This window comes from Conger conger, chromosome 10 (genome assembly GCF_963514075.1).
Source record: "Conger conger chromosome 10, fConCon1.1, whole genome shotgun sequence".
NCBI classification, from domain to species: Eukaryota; Metazoa; Chordata; class Actinopteri; order Anguilliformes; family Congridae; genus Conger; species Conger conger.
Genome location: NC_083769.1, coordinates 39,665,743 through 39,687,892, shown reverse-complemented (window position 1 = coordinate 39,687,892; position 22,150 = coordinate 39,665,743). Strand labels below are relative to the sequence as shown.

Genomic DNA, 22,150 nt, shown 5'->3' with positions numbered 1-22,150 from the left:
AAGCCTGATAACGTGAGGTCTGGCAGTGATGATTGACACTGTTACGTGGTTGTGGTGTGAGACTGATAACCTCTCCTCTGGCAGTGATGTCTGACACTGTTACACGGTTGTATTGTTGTGTGTGAGACTGATAACCTCTCCTCTGGCAGTGATGTCTGACACTGTTACACGGTTGTATTGTTGTGTGTGAGACCGATAACCTCTCCTCTGGCAGTGATGTCTGACAGTGTTAGGCGGTTGTATTGTTGTGTGTGAGACTGATAGCCTCTCCTCTGGTAGTCATGTCTGACACTGTTACACGGTTGTATTGTTGTGTGTGAGACCGATAGCCTCTCCTCTGGCAGTCATGTCTGACACTGCTACGCGGTTCTGTCGTTGTGGTGTGACGCGCTGCTCCGCTCCCCCTCCAGAGGAGTGCCGGGAGGAGTGCAAGTTCAACGCGGTGTGTCTGGTGGAGCGTCTGGGCCCCCGCTGCTCCTGTGAGCCCATCCAGTGCGACGGCACCTACCGGCCGCTGTGCGGCAAAGACGGCCGCACCTACGTCAACGACTGCGAGCGCCAGCGGGCAGAGTGCCTGGCCAAGGCCCACATCCCCATCAAGCAGCAGGGCCCCTGCGGTAAGGGCCCGGCAGCGGCAGCTTCCTCTTCCTGTCTGTGTCCACTTCCTGTCCGGCTCCTGAGGTCGGCTCTGAAATGTGTCGCTTCTTATGTCTGCTGTGTGTTTGTATGTTTGTGTGTGTGTGTGTGTGTGTCTGTATGTTTTCCTGTGTGAGTGTGTGTGTGTGTCTATATGTTTTCCTGTGTTACTGTGTGTGTGAGAGTTTGTGCTGCTTGTTTTACAGTTACATGCTCTATGTCCTGACGGACAGCGAGAAACACACTGTGCCACACACTGACCTGCGTTATCATTCTTTCCTCCCCTCTGCCATTACATGTGAGTCCATCCATCCATCCATAGCACATCATCACCCATGACCTCCGCTCTATGGTAGCGTCAGTCCTCCACACTCCGGTGTCCTGTCTGCTGTCTTCTCTCTGTCTCTTGTTTTGCTTCCTTTAAAGGTGTCTAAGCGTTTCAGTGCTTCACTGTCTCTGTCCTTGTGCCTCCGGTGGACGCTCTCCTCACTGTGAGCGGGCGGAGCTGGAACTACATTACAGGGGATTCTGGGAGATCTGTGTCCTGTGACTGGTTGAGAAAAAGGGGTGTGATCGGGAAATGGGAGTGTGTTTGACGGTGTGAATGGGCGGGTCGTGCCGTCTCTAATGGAACTGTGAGTGCTCTCTCCCCCCCACCTGCACATCCCCCCCGCTCTGTGTCCGCTGTCCTGTTGCGGGGGACGGAAAGCTTCAGTGAGGCTGGAGAGCTCTTCTTCTTCTGGGTGCTGTCTGTTTTTCCTGTTCTAAACTCCCCCTGAGCTTCGACCCTCACCGTGACCCCTGACCCCTGACCCCTGACCGTGACCCCTGCATGGCACACAGCATGCACCTCCTTCCCCTTGTCCCACCCCTCGCTCTGCCACGCCCTGTCGCCCACTACTGCTAAAGTCTGCCTGACTCCCCAAGCCCCTCCCATTTTAAGCCCCTCCCTTTCCAAGCTCCTCCCCTTCAATGTGCAATCCAGTAATCCAGTAATGACTCCATTTGGTAAATGGTCTGCATTGATATAGCGCCTTTATCCAAAGCGCTGTACAATTGATGCTTCTCATTCACCCATTAACACACACACACACCAACGGAGATAGGCTGTCATGTGTTAGGGAAAATGCCCTTTTTAACTTTTCACAAGTGAGCATTGTCTGATGAAACAGATCCACAGTAAAACAACGAAAGCTATACTTGAGTTTAACTTTTGTATTTATTTGCAAAGAAATAACAGAAAGTGAGAAAGCTTACCGGCTTTGTGATTTGAATCAGACATAGTAAGACTCTTATACACTTTTCCAGAAGGGGCGGCTTTACCAAAACAAAAAGACATGAAGCTGGCCACTAACATTTATCAGTATTTTGTCTTCTGAATACCCCTTGTTGACCTTGCTGTTAGACCAGAATGTGCTAGCTGAGAAGTAGAGACATTAAGGTCAAAGGCTGTCTGCTGGGAGAGACAGGGAAAGACTCCTAGTAAGCACTTAATTCAGAAAGTGGTCTAATAGTAGTAACGATTAAAAATAAAAGGTTATCACGTGATTGTCTTTATGTTAACACACATTGTCTATTAAGAATGAATTAAGAGTCAATTAAGAAAATTACCCTTACACATGCAAGGCACCAACCAGCTCGTCGGGAGCATTAGGGGTTTAGGTATCTTGTTCAGGGACGCCTCGACACACTCCGGGCGGGATTGAGCTGGCAACCCTCCGACTGCCAGACGACTGCTCTTACCTCTGCACCTCCTGAGCCAATGTCACCCCGTTGACCCACAGATCTTGTAAACAGTATTTTCTGATTGAAGATCCCAAATAAGGCCTTATCCAGAATATGGCATATTCAGATTAAGACTTGTGTCATATGGCAATATTATTGGGGTTATTAAAGCGTTATTTGGGCATGTATACAGGTTATTCAGAATAACCATCTCATTCAAGGTTTTTGCCATGAGGGCGCTGTTTACGGCCAGCATTGTTCAAAGTCTCAGGACTGTTAAAATCAATTCTACAAACATTTCACTGAGGCAGTGGAGCCGACTGGCCCCAGGATTAATCTCAGGCTTTCAGAGAGCTGCTGCAGGCCCAGGACTCCTCTCAGGCCGTCATTACATTATTGGCATTTAGCAGACGCTCTTATCCGGAGCGACATACAGTTGATTAGACTAAGGTTAAGGGGCTTGCTCGAGGGCCTAACGGCTGTGCGGATCTTATTGTGGCTACACCGGGGATCGAACCACCGACCTTGCGTGTCCCAGTCCTTTACCTTAACCACTACGCTACCGCCAGAGAGCAGGCAGGCCCCAGGACTCCTCCCAGGCCTTCAGAGAGGGTCAGGGCCGATCTGCTCACTCACCCCACGGTCCCGCCTACTCGCTGGGACGTGTTTTAACCGCGTTCTGATCGCTCCAGGACCGACGGGGGAACCGGGGAACCGAGGGCATCGTCGATTTGGATCCACGCATCGGTGCAGTTTCTGCTTCAGCGCGATTCCTGGCTTCTGCCGCTGATCTCCCGTCTCCTCCGTGACCGGGCAGGATCAGACGGTCACCCCGGGGAGGAAGTGGGTTTGGTCACGGCTCCGGGGCCCTCAGCATACTGATGATGACGGGGTTCGGAGCGGAAGCACACAGCCGATCCACTTCACGCACCGCTAATAAGCCCAGGATGAGTACAGCGGAGGAGGGAGGAGGAGGGAGGGATGCAGAAAACAAAAGAAGAAGAGCGCTGTAATTAAACATCAAACCCAGCGCACGCCGCTGTCCGTACGGAGGGACTTCCCTCCAGAATACTCAAAATCTCCTCCTCGCGAAAACGCAAACCGGCTGGCGCGCCTATCGAGCGCGCGTTTGATGTTTAATTAAAACCAAGAGGTGTTTTTCTTTCTGCTTTTTAGCGAGCTGTTTGCTCAATATGCAAATGTAAATAAATGTTTTCTTTAAAAAAGCCTCCTCCGAGTTGCCACAGGCAGAATCCGGAAGCAGTCACTTTGTCAAAAATAATGAAGCCGGGAAAGAGGCGTAGTGGCGTTGCCTTTTTGCATGATAATTCATGCTCTTCAGAGAAAGAGACGCGAAAACAATGCTAATGAGCCAGACTCTGAGACAACGGGCCTCTTAACGCTACTCCTGAACAAAAGGTGATGTCTGTGTGAGTGACAGCCCGGCCGCTGTTCATCTCCGGTGCGTCAGCGACTGACCCGCTGCTGCCTACAGGGTCCTGACGGGGTACGGGAATCTTACCGCCGCCAGACTTCACTTCCTCTCAACGGCCGTCGCCGGTTTGAGTCGCTGTTCGAAGTGGACATCGACGCAGATTAAACGTAACGCTCATAGTAAGCGCTGCTAGAAATCATAAACGTATGAAATCTGGGAAGGGAAACGCTACTGCGTGCTGTGTATAATGAGACTTTGGGAACTGTGTTCAGTTAACCCACTGTGGTCCTTGTAAACTTGTGATAAAGGACACTGTCTATGTGAAAAAGCCGAACCATCATCAGTATGCTCAGGGCTCCGGAGCCGTGACCAAACTCTCTTCCTCCCCGGGGTGACCGTCTGATCCTGCCTGGTCGATGAGGAGAGGGGAGATCACCGGCAGAAGCCAGGAATCGCACTGAAGCAGAAACTGCACTGATGCGCGGATCCAAATCGATGATGCTCTCGGTTCCCCGGTTCCCCCTGTCCTGGAGCGATCAGGCGTTCTGGTTAAGGCGCGTCCCAGCAAGTAGGCCGGACCGTGACGTGAGTGAACAGATCGGCCCTGACCCCAGCTGACGGGGGCCTGCCTGCACTCGCCTCACTCTCTGAAGGCCTGAGAGGAATCCTGGGGCCTACCTGCTCTCTGAAGGTCTGAGAGGAGTCCTGGGGCCTACCTGCTCCAGCTCGCTGAAGGCCTGAGAGCAGTCCTGGGGCCTGCCTGCTCTCTGAAGGCCTGAGAGCAGTCCTGGGGCCTGCCTGCTCCAGCTCTCTGAAGGTCTGAGAGGAGTCCTGGGGCCTACCTGCTGTCTGAAGGCCTGAGAGCAGTCCTGGGGCCTACCTGCTGTCTGAAGGCCTGAGAGCAGTCCTGGGGCCTACCTGCTCTCTGAAGGCCTGAGAGCAGTCCTGGGGCCTACCTGCTCTCTGAAGGTCTGAGAGCAGTCCTGGGGCCTACCTGCTGTCTGAAGGTCTGAGAGGAGTCCTGGGGCCTACCTGCTCTCTGAAGGCCTGAGAGCAGTCCTGGGGCCTACCTGCTCTCTGAAGGTCTGAGAGCAGTCCTGGGGCCTGCCTGCACTCCCCTCTCTCTCTGAAGGCCTGAGAGCAGTCCTGGGGCCTACCTGCTGTCTGAAGGCCTGAGAGCAGTCCTGGGGCCTGTCTGCTCTCTGAAGGTCTGAGAGCAGTCCTGGGGCCTACCTGCTGTCTGAAGGCCTGAGAGCAGTCCTGGGGCCTACCTGCTCTCTGAAGGCCTGAGAGCAGTCCTGGGGCCTGTCTGCTCTCTGAAGGCCTGAGAGGAGTCCTGGGGCCTGTCTGCTCTCTGAAGGCCTGAGAGCAGTCCTGGGGCCTGTCTGCTCTCTGAAGGCCTGAGAGCAGTCCTGGGGCCTACCTGCTCTCTGAAGGTCTGAGAGCAGTCCTGGGGCCTACCTGCACTCCCCTCACTCTCTGAAGGCCTGAGAGCAGTCCTGGGGCCTGCTTGCTGTCTGAAGGCCTGAGAGCAGTCCTGGGGCCTACCAGCTCTCTGAAGGTCTGAGAGCAGTCCTGGGGCCTACCTGCTCTCTGAAGGCCTGAGAGCAGTCCTGGGGCCTACCTCCTCTCTGAAGGTCTGAGAGCAGTCCTGGGGCCTGCCTGCTCTCTGAAGGCCTGAGAGCAGTCCTGGGGCCTGCCTGCTCCACTGCCGTAGTGAAATGTTTGTAGAATTGATTTTAAGAGTCCCGAGAGCCGTGGCACTTTGAACAATGCTGGCGGTAAGCAGCGCCCTCAGGGCAGTTTGGATTCAAACTGTTGGTGAAAACCCCAAATGAGATGGTTATTCTGAATAACCTGTATACAAGCTCAAATAACGCTTTCATAACCGCAATAACATTGGCATAAGACTTAATCATAAGGCTTAATTCTGTCTATCAGAATATGCCATATTCAGAACAAGGCCTTATTCGGGGTACTCAATCAGAAAATACTGTTTACATGACCTGTGTCTTATTCAGAATATTGTATTGTTCAGAAAAATATTGGAATATGACATGCGTAGTCAATAGTCAATGGCTGGTATAGGTCCTTTTGGGGTTTGTGGTCGAACACAGGAAATGGCACTTCAGATACTGTCACGCCAAATCACCTTGTTTGTATTTTATTTTTCCTTTATTTAAGCAGGTAGTCACATTGAGATTGACATCTCTTTTGCAAGTGAGCCGTGGAGCCTGTGTGTCTTTGGCCTCAAGAAGCTGTTATAAATATAAGCTGAATAAATATAGGGGCTTCCTGGCTTGCATTCTCCTCCAGGGAGAGCGGGGTTGGCTCGGGTGTTGGTGTGTAAGGTCCTGCCGGTTACCCTCTGCACCACCCCGCTGTCAGAACAGGGGCAGTGGGGGCAGTATTGATTGGATGGAGGGGAAATGCTAACACCCCAGAGGTGTCGTCAGCTCTGATCTCTGGAGGATTCTGCTGTCCAGTAAAGTGGATGACATCCCAGCATGCACCATTCATTCACTGGCTTCACTGACCCCACCGATCCCAGAGGTACACCGGGAGTGTCAGTCAGAGGTCACGTGACCAGATTTCCACTCCATAGGCTATATGCAAGATACATGTTCTTACAGACTTCCCTAGCAACTGAGAATGGGTGAATAATCCAGATGCTCTTAGTAATTGTGCATTCATGAGAGTTTGAGAAATGTGAAAGAATGTGTCAATGCTGTCTTGCTTTAACGAGTAGGCGATGCTTTGGAGGCGGCAGACTTCGTGTTGGGATATTCTGGGTCAGCTCCCTCGTCTACAGACAGAATGCAGTGTGCAGACGTTTGGCGCGTGACCCAAATTGAAGCTAATGTGTTTGAAGTGATGGAAATTTAAACCCCGGTTGGGTGGGGTGGGGGGGGGGTTCCCACACCCGTGCGTGGTGGGGGGTGGGGATTCAGAATGTAGGGCAGCTCGTGAGATGCTGGGGGATCCCCGCAGCACCATTCTGGGAGCTCTGTGAATCCGTGTTTTTGAACGGAACTCTGTTGGCATTCGAGGAGCTCAGCGAGTCCTTCTTTTTGAACGGAACTCTGTTGGCATTCAAGGAGCTCAGTGAGTCCGTCTTTTTGAACGGAACTGTGCTGGCATCTCCCTGGGACTGGATGGGTGGCAGGACGTGTCACATCCGGTCCCTCTCCCTCTCCACACTGAGGACATGGCCACGCTAACACGGACCAGCTCAGAATAGTTAATCAGTTCAGAAATCATCGCTCGGTACCCGGCATCCATTGCAGTTTGGCAGAGATATGCAGTGACTTATGAGGCAGACTGAACACCCGCTAATAGGCATGTATACGTTCATACATCCCCGTTTAGCGGAGTTTAAATCTGTTGTCATGAGAGAGCAGAACGGGGGGCCTTGGGCCGGTGGAACAGCGCGGTGTCTGCTCCCCGACCCCCCCCCCCCCCCGGCCACCCCGCCGCCCCGCTCAGCGTGGAGTCTGCTGTGCCCCCTCAGCTCGACCGGCGTGTGCACGACGACACCCATCTGCTCTCCACAGCGGCTCCTCCACCTGTTCCTCTCCGTCTCCTCTCACGTCTCCTCGCACAGGGCCGTGACTCAGCCGCGGTTCTGCCTTTCTTCACTTTTTCTTCCCGGTTTATTTATCTTTATCACCGTCCGCTTTGCACGCTTTTGTCTTGCATTAATTTTATTTGGGGTTTTTTTTTCTCTTGCCGCGGTTAGCTGGGAAACGGCGGCCGCGCTGCCATTCATAATACATGGGCGGAAAGGGGCCTCTGCTCCTCGCGGCTGTTGGTCTAATATGCGTTTAGCGCCTTTGGGGATCCCTGTGTTAGCAATCGATCTTCTTCTTTCTTTGCTCTCTCCGGCTCTCTAGCAGTTTAATAAAGACCAGAGAGCCCTTTCCCTCTGGCAGGGGGGGGGATTCGTCTCACTCAGGGAGGGGTCACCTGTGCTCTCGGTGTAGCTAGGTCATGTGATCCCCCCCACCCCCCTTACCGGCGTACCCCCGAATCTCCCGGGAAGAGGCGAGCCCCTCGCCCCGGCGAGTTACCCCGAGCTGGTATCGACGGCTCGGAGCTGAAGGCTGAACTCGAACAGATTTCGATCTGCATATGTATGAGCAAGGCCCGCTCCGCGTGCTGGCATCGGTGTGCGCGGTGCAGGGGCCCGGCGCGTTGGGGCTTGTATCCTCCTCTGAGGCGTTGTGTCGCGAGGCTCACCGCGATCCGACAGGGGCCAAAGGCAGCTTAATTGTGAAATCCCGCCGCCGCGTTCGGCGCTAATCTCCCCCGGCGGAGGAGGACTTGGGCTTCCGCCTCCTCGCAGGTTCGGCGGCGGGTGCCAGGGCGTGGGAAGGCGGGCGGGAGAGCTCCTCGTTCGGAGCGCAGCGGACGCTGCCTGAGCTTCTCGAGCTCGCCGGGACTTTGCTCCTCCTGGCCTCCTGTTTCCTGTGATACTGCGCAGTAATGTGGGGCTAATTACACAGGGGCGGCCTGTAGTGTAGTGGTTAAGGTAAATGACTGGGACACCCAAGGTCGGTGGTTCTAATCCCGGTGTAGCCACTATAAGATCCGCACAGCCTTGAGCAAGGCCCTTAACCCTGCATTGCTCCAGGGGAGGATTGTCTCCTGCTTAGTCTAATCAACTGTACGTCGCTCTGGATAAGAGCCAATAATGTAATGTAATGTAATTAACCCAACAGAGGGAGCAGAAGCATCGGCCTCATTTCAGCCGTGTTGGAGGCACGCTGCTCCGTCTAGACCTGGGTCAAATGCGTAATTGCTTTGGACTCAAATACTTTTCTACACTTTGCTGAGCTTGTCTGGTGTATTGGAACCAATGAAATACTGCCTTCTTGGTTGACTCAGTTGCACCAGGCAAGATTAATCAAGCACAGAAAAATATTTGAATCCCAAGCCATTGCATCTTTGATCCTGATCCCCCCCCCTCCCAGACCTGCGTAAATGAGAAGGAGGTCTCTGTAATGGCGGTCCGTTAGTGGTGGCTCTGTGCAGCACTGCCTCAGCCTGACAGTCTCTAGAATGTTCCGGAGTGAAGGCATCTGCCTGCATGTCACATGACACAGAGAAGCTATTTCTGTTCTGTGTGCCCCTCTCTCTCACACTCTTTCTCTCCCCCCACTCTCTCTCTCTCTTTCTCTCTCTCTCCTCACAATACCTTTCTCTTTCCTTTGTATTGTGTATTTTTTTGTGTTTTTCAGCATTGGTATTTCGCGGGTATCTTATTTTCATATCGTTAATAAAGGGAATTACCTCATTTTCTCACTCTCCCTCATTCGCCTTCTCTCTCCCTCCCTCCCTCTCTCTCTAGCTCACTTTCTGCCTCAGCTGAAACAGCAAGGCACTCTGACACGACACCAGCAGCAGCTGATCACAGCAATTTATACCCCTTTAAGTGGCTGTAGTGAACATATACCTTATCATTACTGTCCTCCCATTAAAGCTAGCTCTATACTTTCGGTTTGTATGCATTCGTGTTGAAGTGGTGATGCGCTTTGTGCAGTGCCTGGCTATCAGGAGGTCTTCGCCCGATAACTGGGACTGGAGGGCAGCAGTGCCAGTAAAAGCAGTCATGGCCAGATTTTTTTCCTCCTCAGTGAGCCTTGGGCTTGATTATTGAAGATCTTCGCTGTGTTTTCTTCTGTTTGTGACACGGCTGCGTGTTTGTGGGGCTGCCGTAGCTCTGTAGCCGTGTCGGAGAGGGGCCTCGGGGTGCCTGGCTGTCGTTTCAAAGCGCTTCCGCTGGATTAAAAGAATCTTTCTTTTTTCTTTCTGAAATAATATGCAAACCGTCTCAATTACCAAAGCCGGCGAACGCTCGCATAAGTTCCGAAAACCGTAACCGCAGTCACGCGCAAGAGCGTTTCTCAGAGAAACGCGTGGTTAATTACGTCTTCGTCCTCTTCTTCCTCTCCTCCTCCTCCTCCTCCTCCTCCTCCTTCGTCTTCGTCTTCTCATTAATAAATCCGGGGGAAGTTTTCTCTAGAGGGCGGCAGAAAAGAGAAATGAAAGGAAAAGACAGGGGGGGTTTTTGGAAGGCTTTCATCTTTCTTTTGGGGAGACAAAGCGGGGAGAGGGACACAGGCGTTATCGGAGGCAGCAGTTGTGTTTTGGGCGGCGGGCCCGGGGAAACGGGTCACTGAACCTTTCAGAGGGCCCGCGAGCGGCCCTCCCCGGCCCGGCCCGCCCGGGGGAGCGGGCCGCGGGAAGAGCGTTCTTTGAAGCTTGGCGGAATTAGACACAGTTCCACAGTTTTCATATTTATGTGCCAATTCAAAGATATTTCTTTGCCTTTATTCCCCCCGCCCCCACCGCGGTGGAAACGAAACGCCGCACCCCGCCATTTGAACCGTAGCTCGCTCATTACGGAAATGAGAGTCTCGTCGGCGCTCCCACCATCCCGGCTGCCACACTGCGCTCCCGCTCCGCTCGTTTGTTGTCTGTTTTTTCACAAGCTTTTTTTCTTTTTATTCTGTTTTATTTTAAGTAAGAGAAATCTCTCGCTCTCTCTCTCTCTCTGTAGCTCTCTCTTGCCCTCACTGCCTCTCTTTCATTTCAATTCAATAATGCTTTATGCTAATGCGGTATATAACATATTGCCGAAGTAATTCACAATTAAACAATTAACAGTAATGCATAAGACTTATGCAGGGCAGATTAATGCAGTGCATTGGAAAAATATAAAGTAATTAACATATAAGTAAATTAATAACCAAAGCCAAACCTACAGACAATCTACAAGTTAAATGACAAACACTAATTAGGACAGAACTACTAAGAGATGGTGCCTCTCTTTCTGGTGTCTCCTTCTCTCTGACTTTCTCTCTCCCTCCCCTCTCTCTTATACACACTCTATCTCTCTTTCTCTCTCACTCCCCCCTCTCTCTTACGCACATGCTGTCTCTGTCTCTCTCTCTCCCTCTCTCTATCTCTCTCTTTGTCCCTCTCTCCCTCTCTCCCTCCCTCTCTCTCTCTCCCTCCCTCCCTCCCTCTCTCTCTCTCCCTCCCTCCCTCTCTCTCTCTCTCCCTCTCCCTCCCTCTCTCCCTCTCTCTCCCTTGGTTCAGCTCTCAGGATTCAGAGCTCATGTCTGTGGAGAGAACGGGAGAACTCCCTGAGGTAGCGGGGGCCAGTTAATGCTCTTAGCGGCTCCCTTCGCGGCAATCAGAATGACCTGCTGATATGGCGTGTGCACTGCCTACCCTCAGCCGCTAACCTTGGAGGGAGAACCAGCCAATCAGTGGGGCTTGTTGTGGGTTTGAGGGCTATATCAGCCAATTTGTTGGGCTCGCTGTCGGTTAGAGAGTTATATCAACCAATCGGTGGGGCTTGTTGTGGGTTAGAAGGCTATATCAACCAATCGGTGGGGCTTGTTGTGGGTTAGAAGGCTATATCAGCCAATCGGTGGGGCTTGCTGTGGGTTAGCAGGCTATATCAGCCAATCGGCGGGGCATGCTGTGGGTTAGACGGTTACTAAAGAGTTTATGTTACTGACAGTGGGGATTGTGGTGAGCTATTGCTCTCTGTCTCCACACCGTAAAACCTGGGAGGGAAAGCCCTCCTTTTCTGGGGGTGTGGGGGAAGACAGCAGTGTGTTCTGTTGGCATCCTACACTCTCAGAAAAAAAAAGGCGTGAAGTAGTCCCTAAAAAAGGCTAATTGGGGTGGTACCCGATAGATAGGTAAAGTTATACCCCTAACCAGTGGGTTTAATAATTCATTTATACCTTTTTGGCTTTTGAAAGGTACTTATTAGTACCCAAAGAACATTATTGTACCTTTCAGGGTACATTTGGGAAATGTGTTCCTTAGCGAACAAAAATATGCCTCCACCAGACCTTTATTTCTGAGAGTGTACAGTAGACCCATGGTTGTGTGTCAGGACTGATGAAGTTGAACTGTGGAACCTGTAAATTCAGAGCATTCTGTCACTAATCCAGAAGATATTTCAAGAGGTGAAAAAGCAGAGGGGGTGGGGTGTCAGGAGAGCAGTACAAAAATCGCTTATTTAAAGATGGAGGTAGGGAAGGGGGCCTGGGAGCAGACAGTTTATTTGAAGACAGCAGTGGAAGTTTGTGTAATATTGACAGTGTCCCTCTGCTTGTAATGAAAGTGGTGTTTTTAAACGGAGCGTCGATGGTGAGTGTCTAATCTCAGAATAATTACGCCGATGACATCACCCCAGCTCATGGCGCTGCGACTGACTGCACAGAGCGTTTAAGGCGAAGACTGTCGCCAACGTGTGGAGCTCAGCTCAACCAATTTGAGCTGATAGCGGAGCGCAAATGTGGACAGCACTCCCTGGAAAAAAAACGAATACTAATGAATTGCCTGGATGTACTGTATTCATTGCGTGGATGTACTGTATGACGCACGCAAATGTTTTGCCAGTCGCCTTCTCCAGCATGCTCGAACGTGCGAAGGCTCAAATTAAAGCTAAGCCTTTGAATTTTTAATATGTGCTTTTTTTAATCTTATCTTTATTTTATCAGATTTAGGTCATCTGAAAACTCAATTTTCATTTGTTCATTTTTTAACTTGAATAATTTGGGGTCGATGTTCTTTCCTGAAGGCTTCGTCCGTCAAAGGGTTTTTATTTCGCGGATAGACGTTCTTCACTGCGATGCTGTAGGAGTGATCTGGGAAAGCCTCAGTGATGAAAAATCTCTTCTGAATTGACCCACTTTCCCGCGTCACCCCGGCAACAGTGGGGGACCGCAGCCCTCCCGAGGAACCCCCACGCGGTAACCGTGCCACTTAACGAGGTTCCACCGGAGCCGCCAAAATAAGAGCCATCGAGACCCTCTGATGTTCATATTTCATATCTGTCTCTGCAGGAGGACAGCTTCCTGAATTATTAAGCTGGCCACTCGTTTCTGGAGCAATTCTTCTTTCCTCTTCTTTCCTCTTCTTTCCTCTTCTCCTCTTCTCCCGTTCCCTCCCTCCCTCCCCAGAGGACCGTTTGACGGTGCCTCGTGCTGACGGTGGCTTGCGATCCCCCTCAGTCAGATGCAAACGACTCCGTTTCAAGGGTGGGCGGTGGGAGCGTCAATTAATCACCCTGTTTACACCAGGAACACTTCTCTTTACCTCATTGCTCAGTGTCCTACCCAGCATGCACTGGGATGCAGGTCTATGAACACATGTATACCTTGATGACCTCATGCTTAGATGCAGAAGGCATAAGGGCGGACAGGTTGGGGGGGCGGGGGGGGTTAAGTTGGGTATTACAGATGCACAGTCCACACCTCTTTTCGGGGGGGGGGGGGGGGGGGCTGGGAGGGGTGAGCTTACAGCTGTTAGCAGCTCTTGTTGAAGGGGGTCAGCATCTCTACCTGACATTAAAGGAAAAATTCACCCAAAAACATAAAAATGACCATCTGCAGGCTATAATACCAATGTCCAGAGCAAGATGGGAGTACTGCTCTGATTCACGAGATAACAGAGAAATCTTGCGAGTTAGGATATGGAATTAGACCATCGCTCTTGATTATGGAGATGAAAGAGCTTTGCTTAATATGAGAAGTATATGCATCCGGCCATTCATATTTTCTTCAGATTACTTTTCATTCTTTTTTAATTTTTAAATTACATTTAGACTATATAGTATAATCTCTTTCTCTTCCATAAATCAAGCAATTCATATTTTAATATGATGGTCCAGACTTTTAATCTTTATTCTTAAGGACAGTGTGCATCCTTGTGTGCGTTTCCTTTTCCTCAAGCTCCCATAGTTCATTGCAACGCCCCTGTATTATATATGGTGTCTATGAAATGTTGGGGAAATGCTTGATGGGAATTGTATAACAATGCCAGACCAGCTTTGCTGAGCATGGCAGAATATTTTACTAGGTACATTTTATAACTAACAAAAGCGTATCAGTCTATATTTTGTTGCAGTACAACGACAGTAAACACAGTCTTAATTACAAGAAACATCATGGAACTGAGGTGAATCTTTCCTTAAACAACCTGCCCCTGTCTGCCCAAACTAATCACTACTCACCCCTCCTTCCCTGGTCCCCCCCTCTCTAATCCCCCCTGCGTCTGCCCCCCCTCCCTCTCCCCTCTCCCCCTCTCCCCCTCTCTCTCCCCGTCCTAACACCCTGTGTATCTGCCCGGAGCAGACCTGCACGCGCCCAGCCCCTGTGTGCGGAAGAGCTGTGCGTTTGGGGCGGAGTGCGTGGTGAAGGACGGTGAGGCGGTGTGTGAGTGCCCGGACCCCTGCCCGCCCGGCCGGGACCCTGTCTGCGGCACCGACGGCCACTCCTACGCCAGCCGCTGCGAGATGGCCGCCATGGGCTGTGCCCTGCAGAGGGACATCCAGACCAAGCACCGGGGGCCCTGTGGTGAGTACAGACCCGCTGTACCAGTACAGACCCGCTAAAGCAGTACAGACCCGCTAAACCAGCACAGACCCGCTAAACCAGCACAGACCCACACACCCAACTATGAGTACAGACCCACGAAACCAGTACAGACCCGCTGAACCAGTACAGACCCGCTGAACCAGTACAGACCCGCTAAACCAGCACAAACCCGCTAAAGCAGTACAGACCCGCTAAACCAGTACAGACCCGCACACCCGCCAAACTATGAGTACAGACCCGCTAAACCAGCACAGATCCGCTAAAGCAGTACAGACCCGCTAAAGCAGTACAGACCCGCTAAACCAGTACAGACCCGCTGAATCAGTACAGACCCGCTGAACCAGTACAGACCCGCTAAACTAGTACAGACCCGCTAAAGCAGTACAGACCCGCTAAACCTGTACAGACCCGCTAAACCAGTACAGACCCGCACACCCGCCAAACTATGAGTACAGACCCACTAAACCAGCACAGATCCGCTAAAGCAGTACAGACCCGCTAAAGCAGTACAGACCCGCTAAACCAGTACAGACCCGCTAAACCAGTACAGACCCACACACCCACCAAACTATGAGTACAGACCCGCTAAAGCAGTACAAACCCGCTAAAGCAGTACAGACCCACAAAACCAGTACAGACCCCGAAACCAGTACAGACCCGCAAAACCAGTACAGACCCACGAAACCAGTACAGACCCACGAAACCAGTACAGACCCACCCACCCAACAAGCACAAAATCAGTACAGACCCACCCACCCAACAAGCACAAAATCAGTACAGGGGCTTTGACCACCAACCTTCCGGGTCGCAGTCGTGTACCTAGGTCATGCCCCTAAGCTGCAGACTGCCCCAGAAAATCCCAGTCCTCAATGTCAAACCCCAGTCCTCAGCGTGCGACTGCATCAAACTGATGCCTTCAAGGTCCGATGCCTTAACCGGCACCAGCTCAACAGACATTTTTCAGCAGGCCAAACCAGCATTAATGAGCCTGTGGAGTGTGCCTGTGGCAAAATGTTCTCATAATGTTACTGCAATGTTTTGTGTTATAACATTGGCACTACATTGCAGCGACATTGTGAGAGTATTTTGTCTTAACTGGGCCCTTCTACAGTTTTCTCTGTTTCTTTCTGCCCATTGCGGGACATGTTTCCCTTTATATCTCTCTTCTCTTCTGTCAACCAAGTCCAAGGAAAATTTATCGAGATCCGAAACACCAAGACATGGTTTTAGACATCCACGGGAGCCAACACATCTGAGAAGTTTGCTGCCTTCCAGTCCTGTGCGTCGAGCTTGTCAATATGCAGAGGTTTTGCTTCAGGCAAGACGATGACTGTGCTTCTTTGTGTATGACGCAGTTATGCTGAAGAAGTGAAGTCCGACACAACTGAAGTCTCCATTTCCTTTCCAGTCAGAAAGCTCTCCCGCTGGTTCCTCTAGTCAGATCTGTGCGGTTTGAGGACCCTGGAGGCGGGTGTTGTTATTGTTATGCGTGAGTACGGTTTCTGCGCTCTACCTGCTGACGAGCTGGAGTGTGAAGGAGAGTGGATTACGCCGGTTCTTGACCCGTACGGACGGGAAGAGACGCTTACGCTCTCTGCCTGCCGGAAAAATCAACTCCGCTCTGCTTCCGGCTTTACTGGAGCTCAACACCAGCGTGGATGTTGCCACAGGCACAATCAACAGGCTCATTAATGCTGGTTTGACCTGCTGAGAAATGGTCTCACCCCGAGGACTGGGGTACGCACCCCGGTCCTGCCAAAGATGAGTTTGGCCGGCACGCGAGGGAGTGGCATAATTGGACCGGCACTCCGTCCACCAGGGGACGGGGTCTTAGTGGTGTTTCCTGAACTAACATGAGCGCTTGAAATAAACAGGGTACAACTGGCCACCAAATTGGGAGAAAAATAGGAAAAATTCTAAATCAAATGAAAAATGTAGCAATAAAATCTATGGAGGGTTTTGGATTACACGTCGCCAGTCAGCGGAGGATATCTGGGGTCTTCCCAATATTTCTTCCCATTTGTTTTTTATAGCCACCGTTTAAGGTTTTTTTTCTCCACACTGGGGAGTTTGTTACCAGATTTGTTTACTAACTGGGGTTTCCCTTCTGTTACTTTGTAAAGTGTCTTCTGTGAAAAGTGCCATACAAATACAATTGAATTGAATTGAATTTGGTTTAGCATTTTAACACTAGTCTGTCTGCGTGCACAATACCTTTTTCCTTTCTCTTCATGCTTGAAACGGAAGTCCACCTGCACAGACATAGGACACAGTGGTTATAAAAGAAGTGTTTGAGCTCGGTGAACTTGGTGAAGTAGCTTTTGGGCAACAGGTCGCGTTGCGGCGTGCCGTCGGGTAGCATGCCGTGCTAATTTAAAAAGTGCACGCGGAGGCACATCAGTAACACAGCGCTACTGATGACCGTGGTTTCCGGAGAAGCAGGAGTCAGCGGAACAGCGCTGTATAACGAAGACCCGACGGCTAGTTCTGCATGGGGGAGGAGCTATTCCCAGCTGTTCTCAGGTCCTCCTCTCCACCCTATGAGCACTGCTATTATCAAACCCTGTCCGCCGTAATTATGTGCTCATTCAGACCGCCATTATAAACATAAAACAATGAGTACCTAACCATCGGTGGAAAAGGGCGGTATATGCGTTTGAGCGTGTGCGAGGGAGAGGGGGAGGGAGAGAGAGAGGGAGGGAGAGAGAGACGGAGAGAGAGAGGGTCCGCAGCACGCGTTCATGTGTGTGGTCGGAATTTAATTTGCTTCCTCGAGGGGAAGGGAGAGAGAGAGGGAAAAAAGGGATCATAAAAAGCGGTTATCTTTATAGCTCAGGGGCTGTCTTACGGTGATATGAGAGGGGACACTTTTTATTATTCTTATTCGCTATAATGTTTGAGTGGCGGGTGACCTTGGCTGGCTGGCTGGGGCCGGCACCCGGAGCTAATGGAGCTGGGAACAATGTCACCTGCTCTGAAAGGCCCTTCATATTTATTTATATAAACAGAGACAGGGGGGGGGTTGTGGGAGAGAGGGCTCTCCACGATCCTGGCCCCTGAGCTCGTGGGGGAATGTAGGTCACATCAAAACTGAGCGGGCTTCACAAACACAGGAGGGAACGCACAGAGCCGAAGCAGATGGATTGGACTGAGAGACAGATCGAGAGAGAGAAAGGGAGAGAGAAGGTTGGGGGGGGGGAGCAGGGTATGTCATCAAAACTGCATTAGTCATATAATTTTAGTGTAGGTGGAGGAAGAAACAAAAAAACAACCTTTTTTTCATGAAAGCGAACCGTATTGGCGGCCTTCTTTGATGGTCTGAGATTGGAGGTCGCATTAGGCGCCGACTCACCCAGGAGCGCAGAGTCTCCCGCCCCTGCCGCCCCTCCCGTCTGAGCCCGGGTCTCTGTTTCCTGTTCCCGGAGCGGGGCCGCGGCACGAGCGCTCCCCCCCTGCCCCGGGTCAGGGGGGGCAACGGGGAGACCGCTATCTCCCGCGGTTACCTCGCGCGGCAGAGTACTCGTGGTTGTCGTGGAGATAAAGAGGCTCCTTTATCGGGATGGGGGGCTGATTGCGGAGGACACTTCCAGACGTCCGGCCGGTGATTTATAACTCCCGGCTCCTCGCGGCTCTGTCACCACGCTCCCCGCGCCCTGCTGCGGGTTCCAGTGTTCGCTGCTCTGGCCTTTTTAATAAGATACCTCCCCCCCCCGGGCCCTGGGGCCAGGAGCCAACTGCTGCCAGCGTGTGAACAGGGGCCGTTTATTAGCGCATAATAAACAGGCTAATAACACCGGCGAGATTTATGCATGAGAGGACGTCTCCATTAGCAGTAAATCTGCAGCTGTTATTGCCCCGCGTCTTAATTGAATATGATAGCTGTGGCTCTCACACCCGGCTGGAGGTGCCGCCGTCAGTGGAGGCACGCGCGCTCTCCGGCCAGGCGTCCAATCATTCTTTTTATGGTTCCTCCACCTCTATAAATTAGTATGTTCCAATATTTGTTGGAAGATTAATGCCTCCCAGGTCCTAAAAAGGCAGTTGATTGAGCCGCGTGAAAGCGCAAATGGGACATAAATAGTGCTGTTGATGGACCGCCAAACTCGTGGGAGACGTAGACCATCTGCATGAATGGTCTTTATGAAGGCATATATAGATTTTGGCTAGCCCTCTGTTGGGCGGTCACGCAGACCGTTGGTAATCTGGCAGACGGAATGCAGCAGTGGGATGGAGTGTGAAGACCAGCAGTTTAACCCTTTGAGGTGTGACATCACAAATATGTTCTCAACTGAGAACTCTAACGCTGGTGTAACAATCACTACTGGTCATTGGAAGCAGAGTTCTGGAAAAACAGAATTCTGAAATCAAAACATTCCCAGAAAAACGACAGTACTCTTGAAAGGGGTTTAATGATGTTCTCTGCCCTTCCGCCCTCTCCCAGCGGAGCCCTGCCGAAACTGCTCCTTCGGGGCGATCTGTGACGGGCAGACGGGGCGCTGCGTGTGCCCCAGGGAGTGCGTGCATTCCCACCAGCCCGTGTGCGGCAGTGACGGGAACACCTACAGCAATGAGTGTGAGCTGCACGTGAGAGCGTGCACACAGCAGCAGGACCTGAGGGTGGCCGCGCAGGGAGAATGCAGTGAGTACTGCTTGTGTTGGTCAGCTGACTATTAGTGATTATTTGTGCGGAGGCTGTTTATTTTGAGCATGTGCTGATCATTTGTGATTATTTGTGCATGTGCTGATCATTTGTGATTATTTGTGCATGTGCTGATCATTTGTGATTGTTTGTATATATGCTGATTATTTGTGATTATTTGTGCATGTGCTGGTTATTTGTGATTATGTGTGCATGTGCTGATCATTTGTGATTATTTGTGCATGTGCTGATCATTTGTGATTGTTTGTATATATGCTGATTATTTGTGATTATTTGTGCATGTGCTGGTTATTTGTGATTATGTGTGCATGTACTGATTATTTGTGATTATGTGTGCATGTATTGATTATTAGTGATTATTTGTGCATGTGATAATTATTTGTGATTATGTGTGCATGGACTGATCGTTTGTGATAATGTGTGCATGTGTTATGCGTACACGTTGTGGTTATGTGCGATTACGTGTGAATGCCCTGGCGGTTTGTGATCATGTGTACAGGTGTTCTATGTCCAGGTACTGATCGCTGTGCCCGCCGCTCTTCCTCAGAGATGTGCGGGGGCGCGGTGTGTGCGTGGGGCGCGCGCTGCGTGCAGAACAGGTGCGAGTGCCCGCAGTGCGCGGGCCGGCCGCCCTCGCCCGTGTGCGGCAGCGACGGCTTCACCTACGACAGCGCGTGCGACCTCCAGGCCACGTCCTGCGTCATGAAGCGGAGGATCGAGGTGGCCAAGGCCGGCGGCTGCGACGAAGGTGCGTTAAAAGCGTCCGCCGCCCGTTCCTCCTCCGCCGCGTTCTCTCGTCGCGCTTTTCCCGCCCTCCGTTTTCCTGGTGCTCTTATTCGTGAGACACGACATCTCCCCCACCGCTCTCAGTACAAGGACATTTGTTTCTTCTCCCTCAGGTTATTTTTGGAGCTGTACCCTTCCGTTTTGTTTACCGTACAACCCTCTCAGCGAACGGCTCTCCGGAGTGCCGCTCAGCCAGAAGACGAAAAACACTCTTAATTATGTATAATATGTCATTTGAGGTGTTATGTGCCCCTAGATTATATGGCACTTGGTTGCTTTTTAATTAGCCAGTGTAAACATTCTCTGTATGGGTTCAGTGTGAATATGACAGGGATTTCGCCCGCAACGCCACTTTCATTCTCGGCTGTTCGCTAACGTTCGTTGCATCCTGGCGCTGAACATAATTACAGCAACAAGCCCGGAGAGAGGCAGGCAATGGGCTCGGCATCAGGGATGATAACACTCCTGGTAGTCTGGTCATGGCTATACAGAATACTTTTGATTTCAGATTTGAGTCTAAATCCGAGACTTAGAATTTTTTTCTGGTCCCTTTCCCCTCAGTTGACAGAGATTTGGTTCCCTCAGTCAGTTTAACCTGGCTCAGTGACCTCCAGGGCTGTGTGCAGTATGTGAGTCTCGGTCTGACTGAAGATCCCTCCTCACTCCACTGACTCCATAATCTCTTTCTGATGCTGCTTCTCCTGCCCTCTGTTCCTTGGGTGTGGCTCTGTACCAGTCAGACTTTGTGTACTCTTTCCCATCTACTGCTGTGTGTCCATTGGCTTAAATATCTTGCCGTATGTTATGCCTCACCTCAAACTGGAGGAACTTCAGCACTGCCAGCCTGGCTCTGCCAAGAAACTCTACTATAGGGTGTGGCAGCCTTTCCTAAACTGTTTCACTGCTGACTTCCCTTCTGTTAGTCTGACCTAATAAAACTTTCATGCGCGAAACTCACAACCTTTCCCACCCCCAGTCTTTTTGTTGTTCTTGTCTTTGTATTTCCCTTTGTGTTTTTGTATAGATGTCTGTTTTATACAGCTGAAAGGTTCAATAGAAACAGCTGAAATATAAATATCTTGCCTTTCATCAACACTGCCTCCCTGGCATGTCCCATTATTTGGCATGTGCCTTTTTTAAATGTGCACTGCAGGAAGCAGGAGTTCCTTTCAGTGAATGGTTTTACTTTTAACCACGGTAATAAAATAAAAATAATCCCGTGTGTCATTAGTCATCAGGGTTTACAGTGGGGGCCCTTTATATTATACTGCGGCTCCACTTGCCCACGTACAGTAGATGACAGAAACACATATTTCTATGTAAATGATAGCTTTTGACTCTGGGAATATAAATCTCCACCGTTAACACTGAACTGCCTTTTTGTGTTATTGAATCTGCTCAGTGTTAATTATGCAATGCACGAGGAAATCGTTACAGGACGTTATCTGCCCGTGTGTGGCACAGCACTGCTCTCTGAAACCGCATCAGTTCTCCGCTGTCGATGCGCAGGGAGCTCGTAGCCTGCTGTGTGTGCGGCTCATTAGGGTGTTATTTAAAATAATACAAAATAAAGCAGTTCTCTGCTGTTTAACCTTGTAAACTACATCCGTGCGTTTCAGAGGAATCAGAGCAAATTACCAGCGCAAATCGTGTACTGTGCCCGAGTGGCTGATAAGACTGCTTCAGCTACATACATACATTTCAGCCGATATTTTTACAGTAGCTTTACTTTGCTTTGCAGATAATTAAACATTATTGTTTCCCCGCATCTTCCCCCTATTCTCCCTTTCTGTCCTTGACTTCCACGTCTCCTGATGATCCTGCGTGGGGGGTGGGGGCGGGGCGGGGTGGGTACTGTGGAGGCGGTGGGGCGGGAGGTTTGGAGTGGGGGGGGTGGGGCGGGTGTCAGTTAATCAAGCTCTCCTCTAGGGCCAGAGAACAATTCCCACAATGCACCTCCCCTGCGCTGCTAATCTGCCGCAGACAGGCTGGGGTTTGTGTGTGGGAGCAGGGTGTTTGGGCATCGTGTGAGGAAACTGCAGGGTATAGGCCTACGCCTAAAGGAGTTTTTCTGCGGGGGTTTCCTCACTGTCGTTCGCCGAAGGGCTTTTTCAGATGTTTCTCCAGTGTTTATCATCAAGGAAATGCACACAAACAGAGAAGAAATAATTCCTCTGTGTCTCCATAGAGGAGCCCTATCTGATTCAAGGGTTCTTTGTCAGGCAAAATGGTTCAATCTGGAAGCTTTCATAGCTTTTATACATTTAGGTTATAAAAGGGTTTATACCTTTTAGGTTTATACCTTTTGATACGAAAGGGTTGCCTGTTGCGACAACCCAAAGAAACCTTTGTGTATCGCTCTAATCTGCGACATTCAACTTTAGCACTCCTGCACCCGGCCATTTTGCGATTATGGGCGGGTGAATTTACCTGAGAGAGTTAAGCGGCGGTCAGAAGCGAGGTCACACAACAGAGTCTCCTATTGTGGGAATTCCAGTCGTG

General features: G+C 50.9%; 1 protein-coding gene across 1 annotated transcript in view; it reads left to right on the top strand.

Moving 5' to 3' along the window:
- LOC133139542 (agrin-like) overlaps positions 1-22,150 on the top strand; it is a 235,115-nt gene that overhangs the window by 156,587 nt on the left and 56,378 nt on the right. The window contains exons 8-11 of the mRNA XM_061259113.1: positions 411-617; positions 13,960-14,181; positions 18,644-18,841; positions 19,410-19,610. Of these exons, the coding sequence (XP_061115097.1) occupies positions 411-617; positions 13,960-14,181; positions 18,644-18,841; positions 19,410-19,610 (828 nt within the window). The remainder of the gene's footprint in view (positions 1-410; positions 618-13,959; positions 14,182-18,643; positions 18,842-19,409; positions 19,611-22,150) is intronic.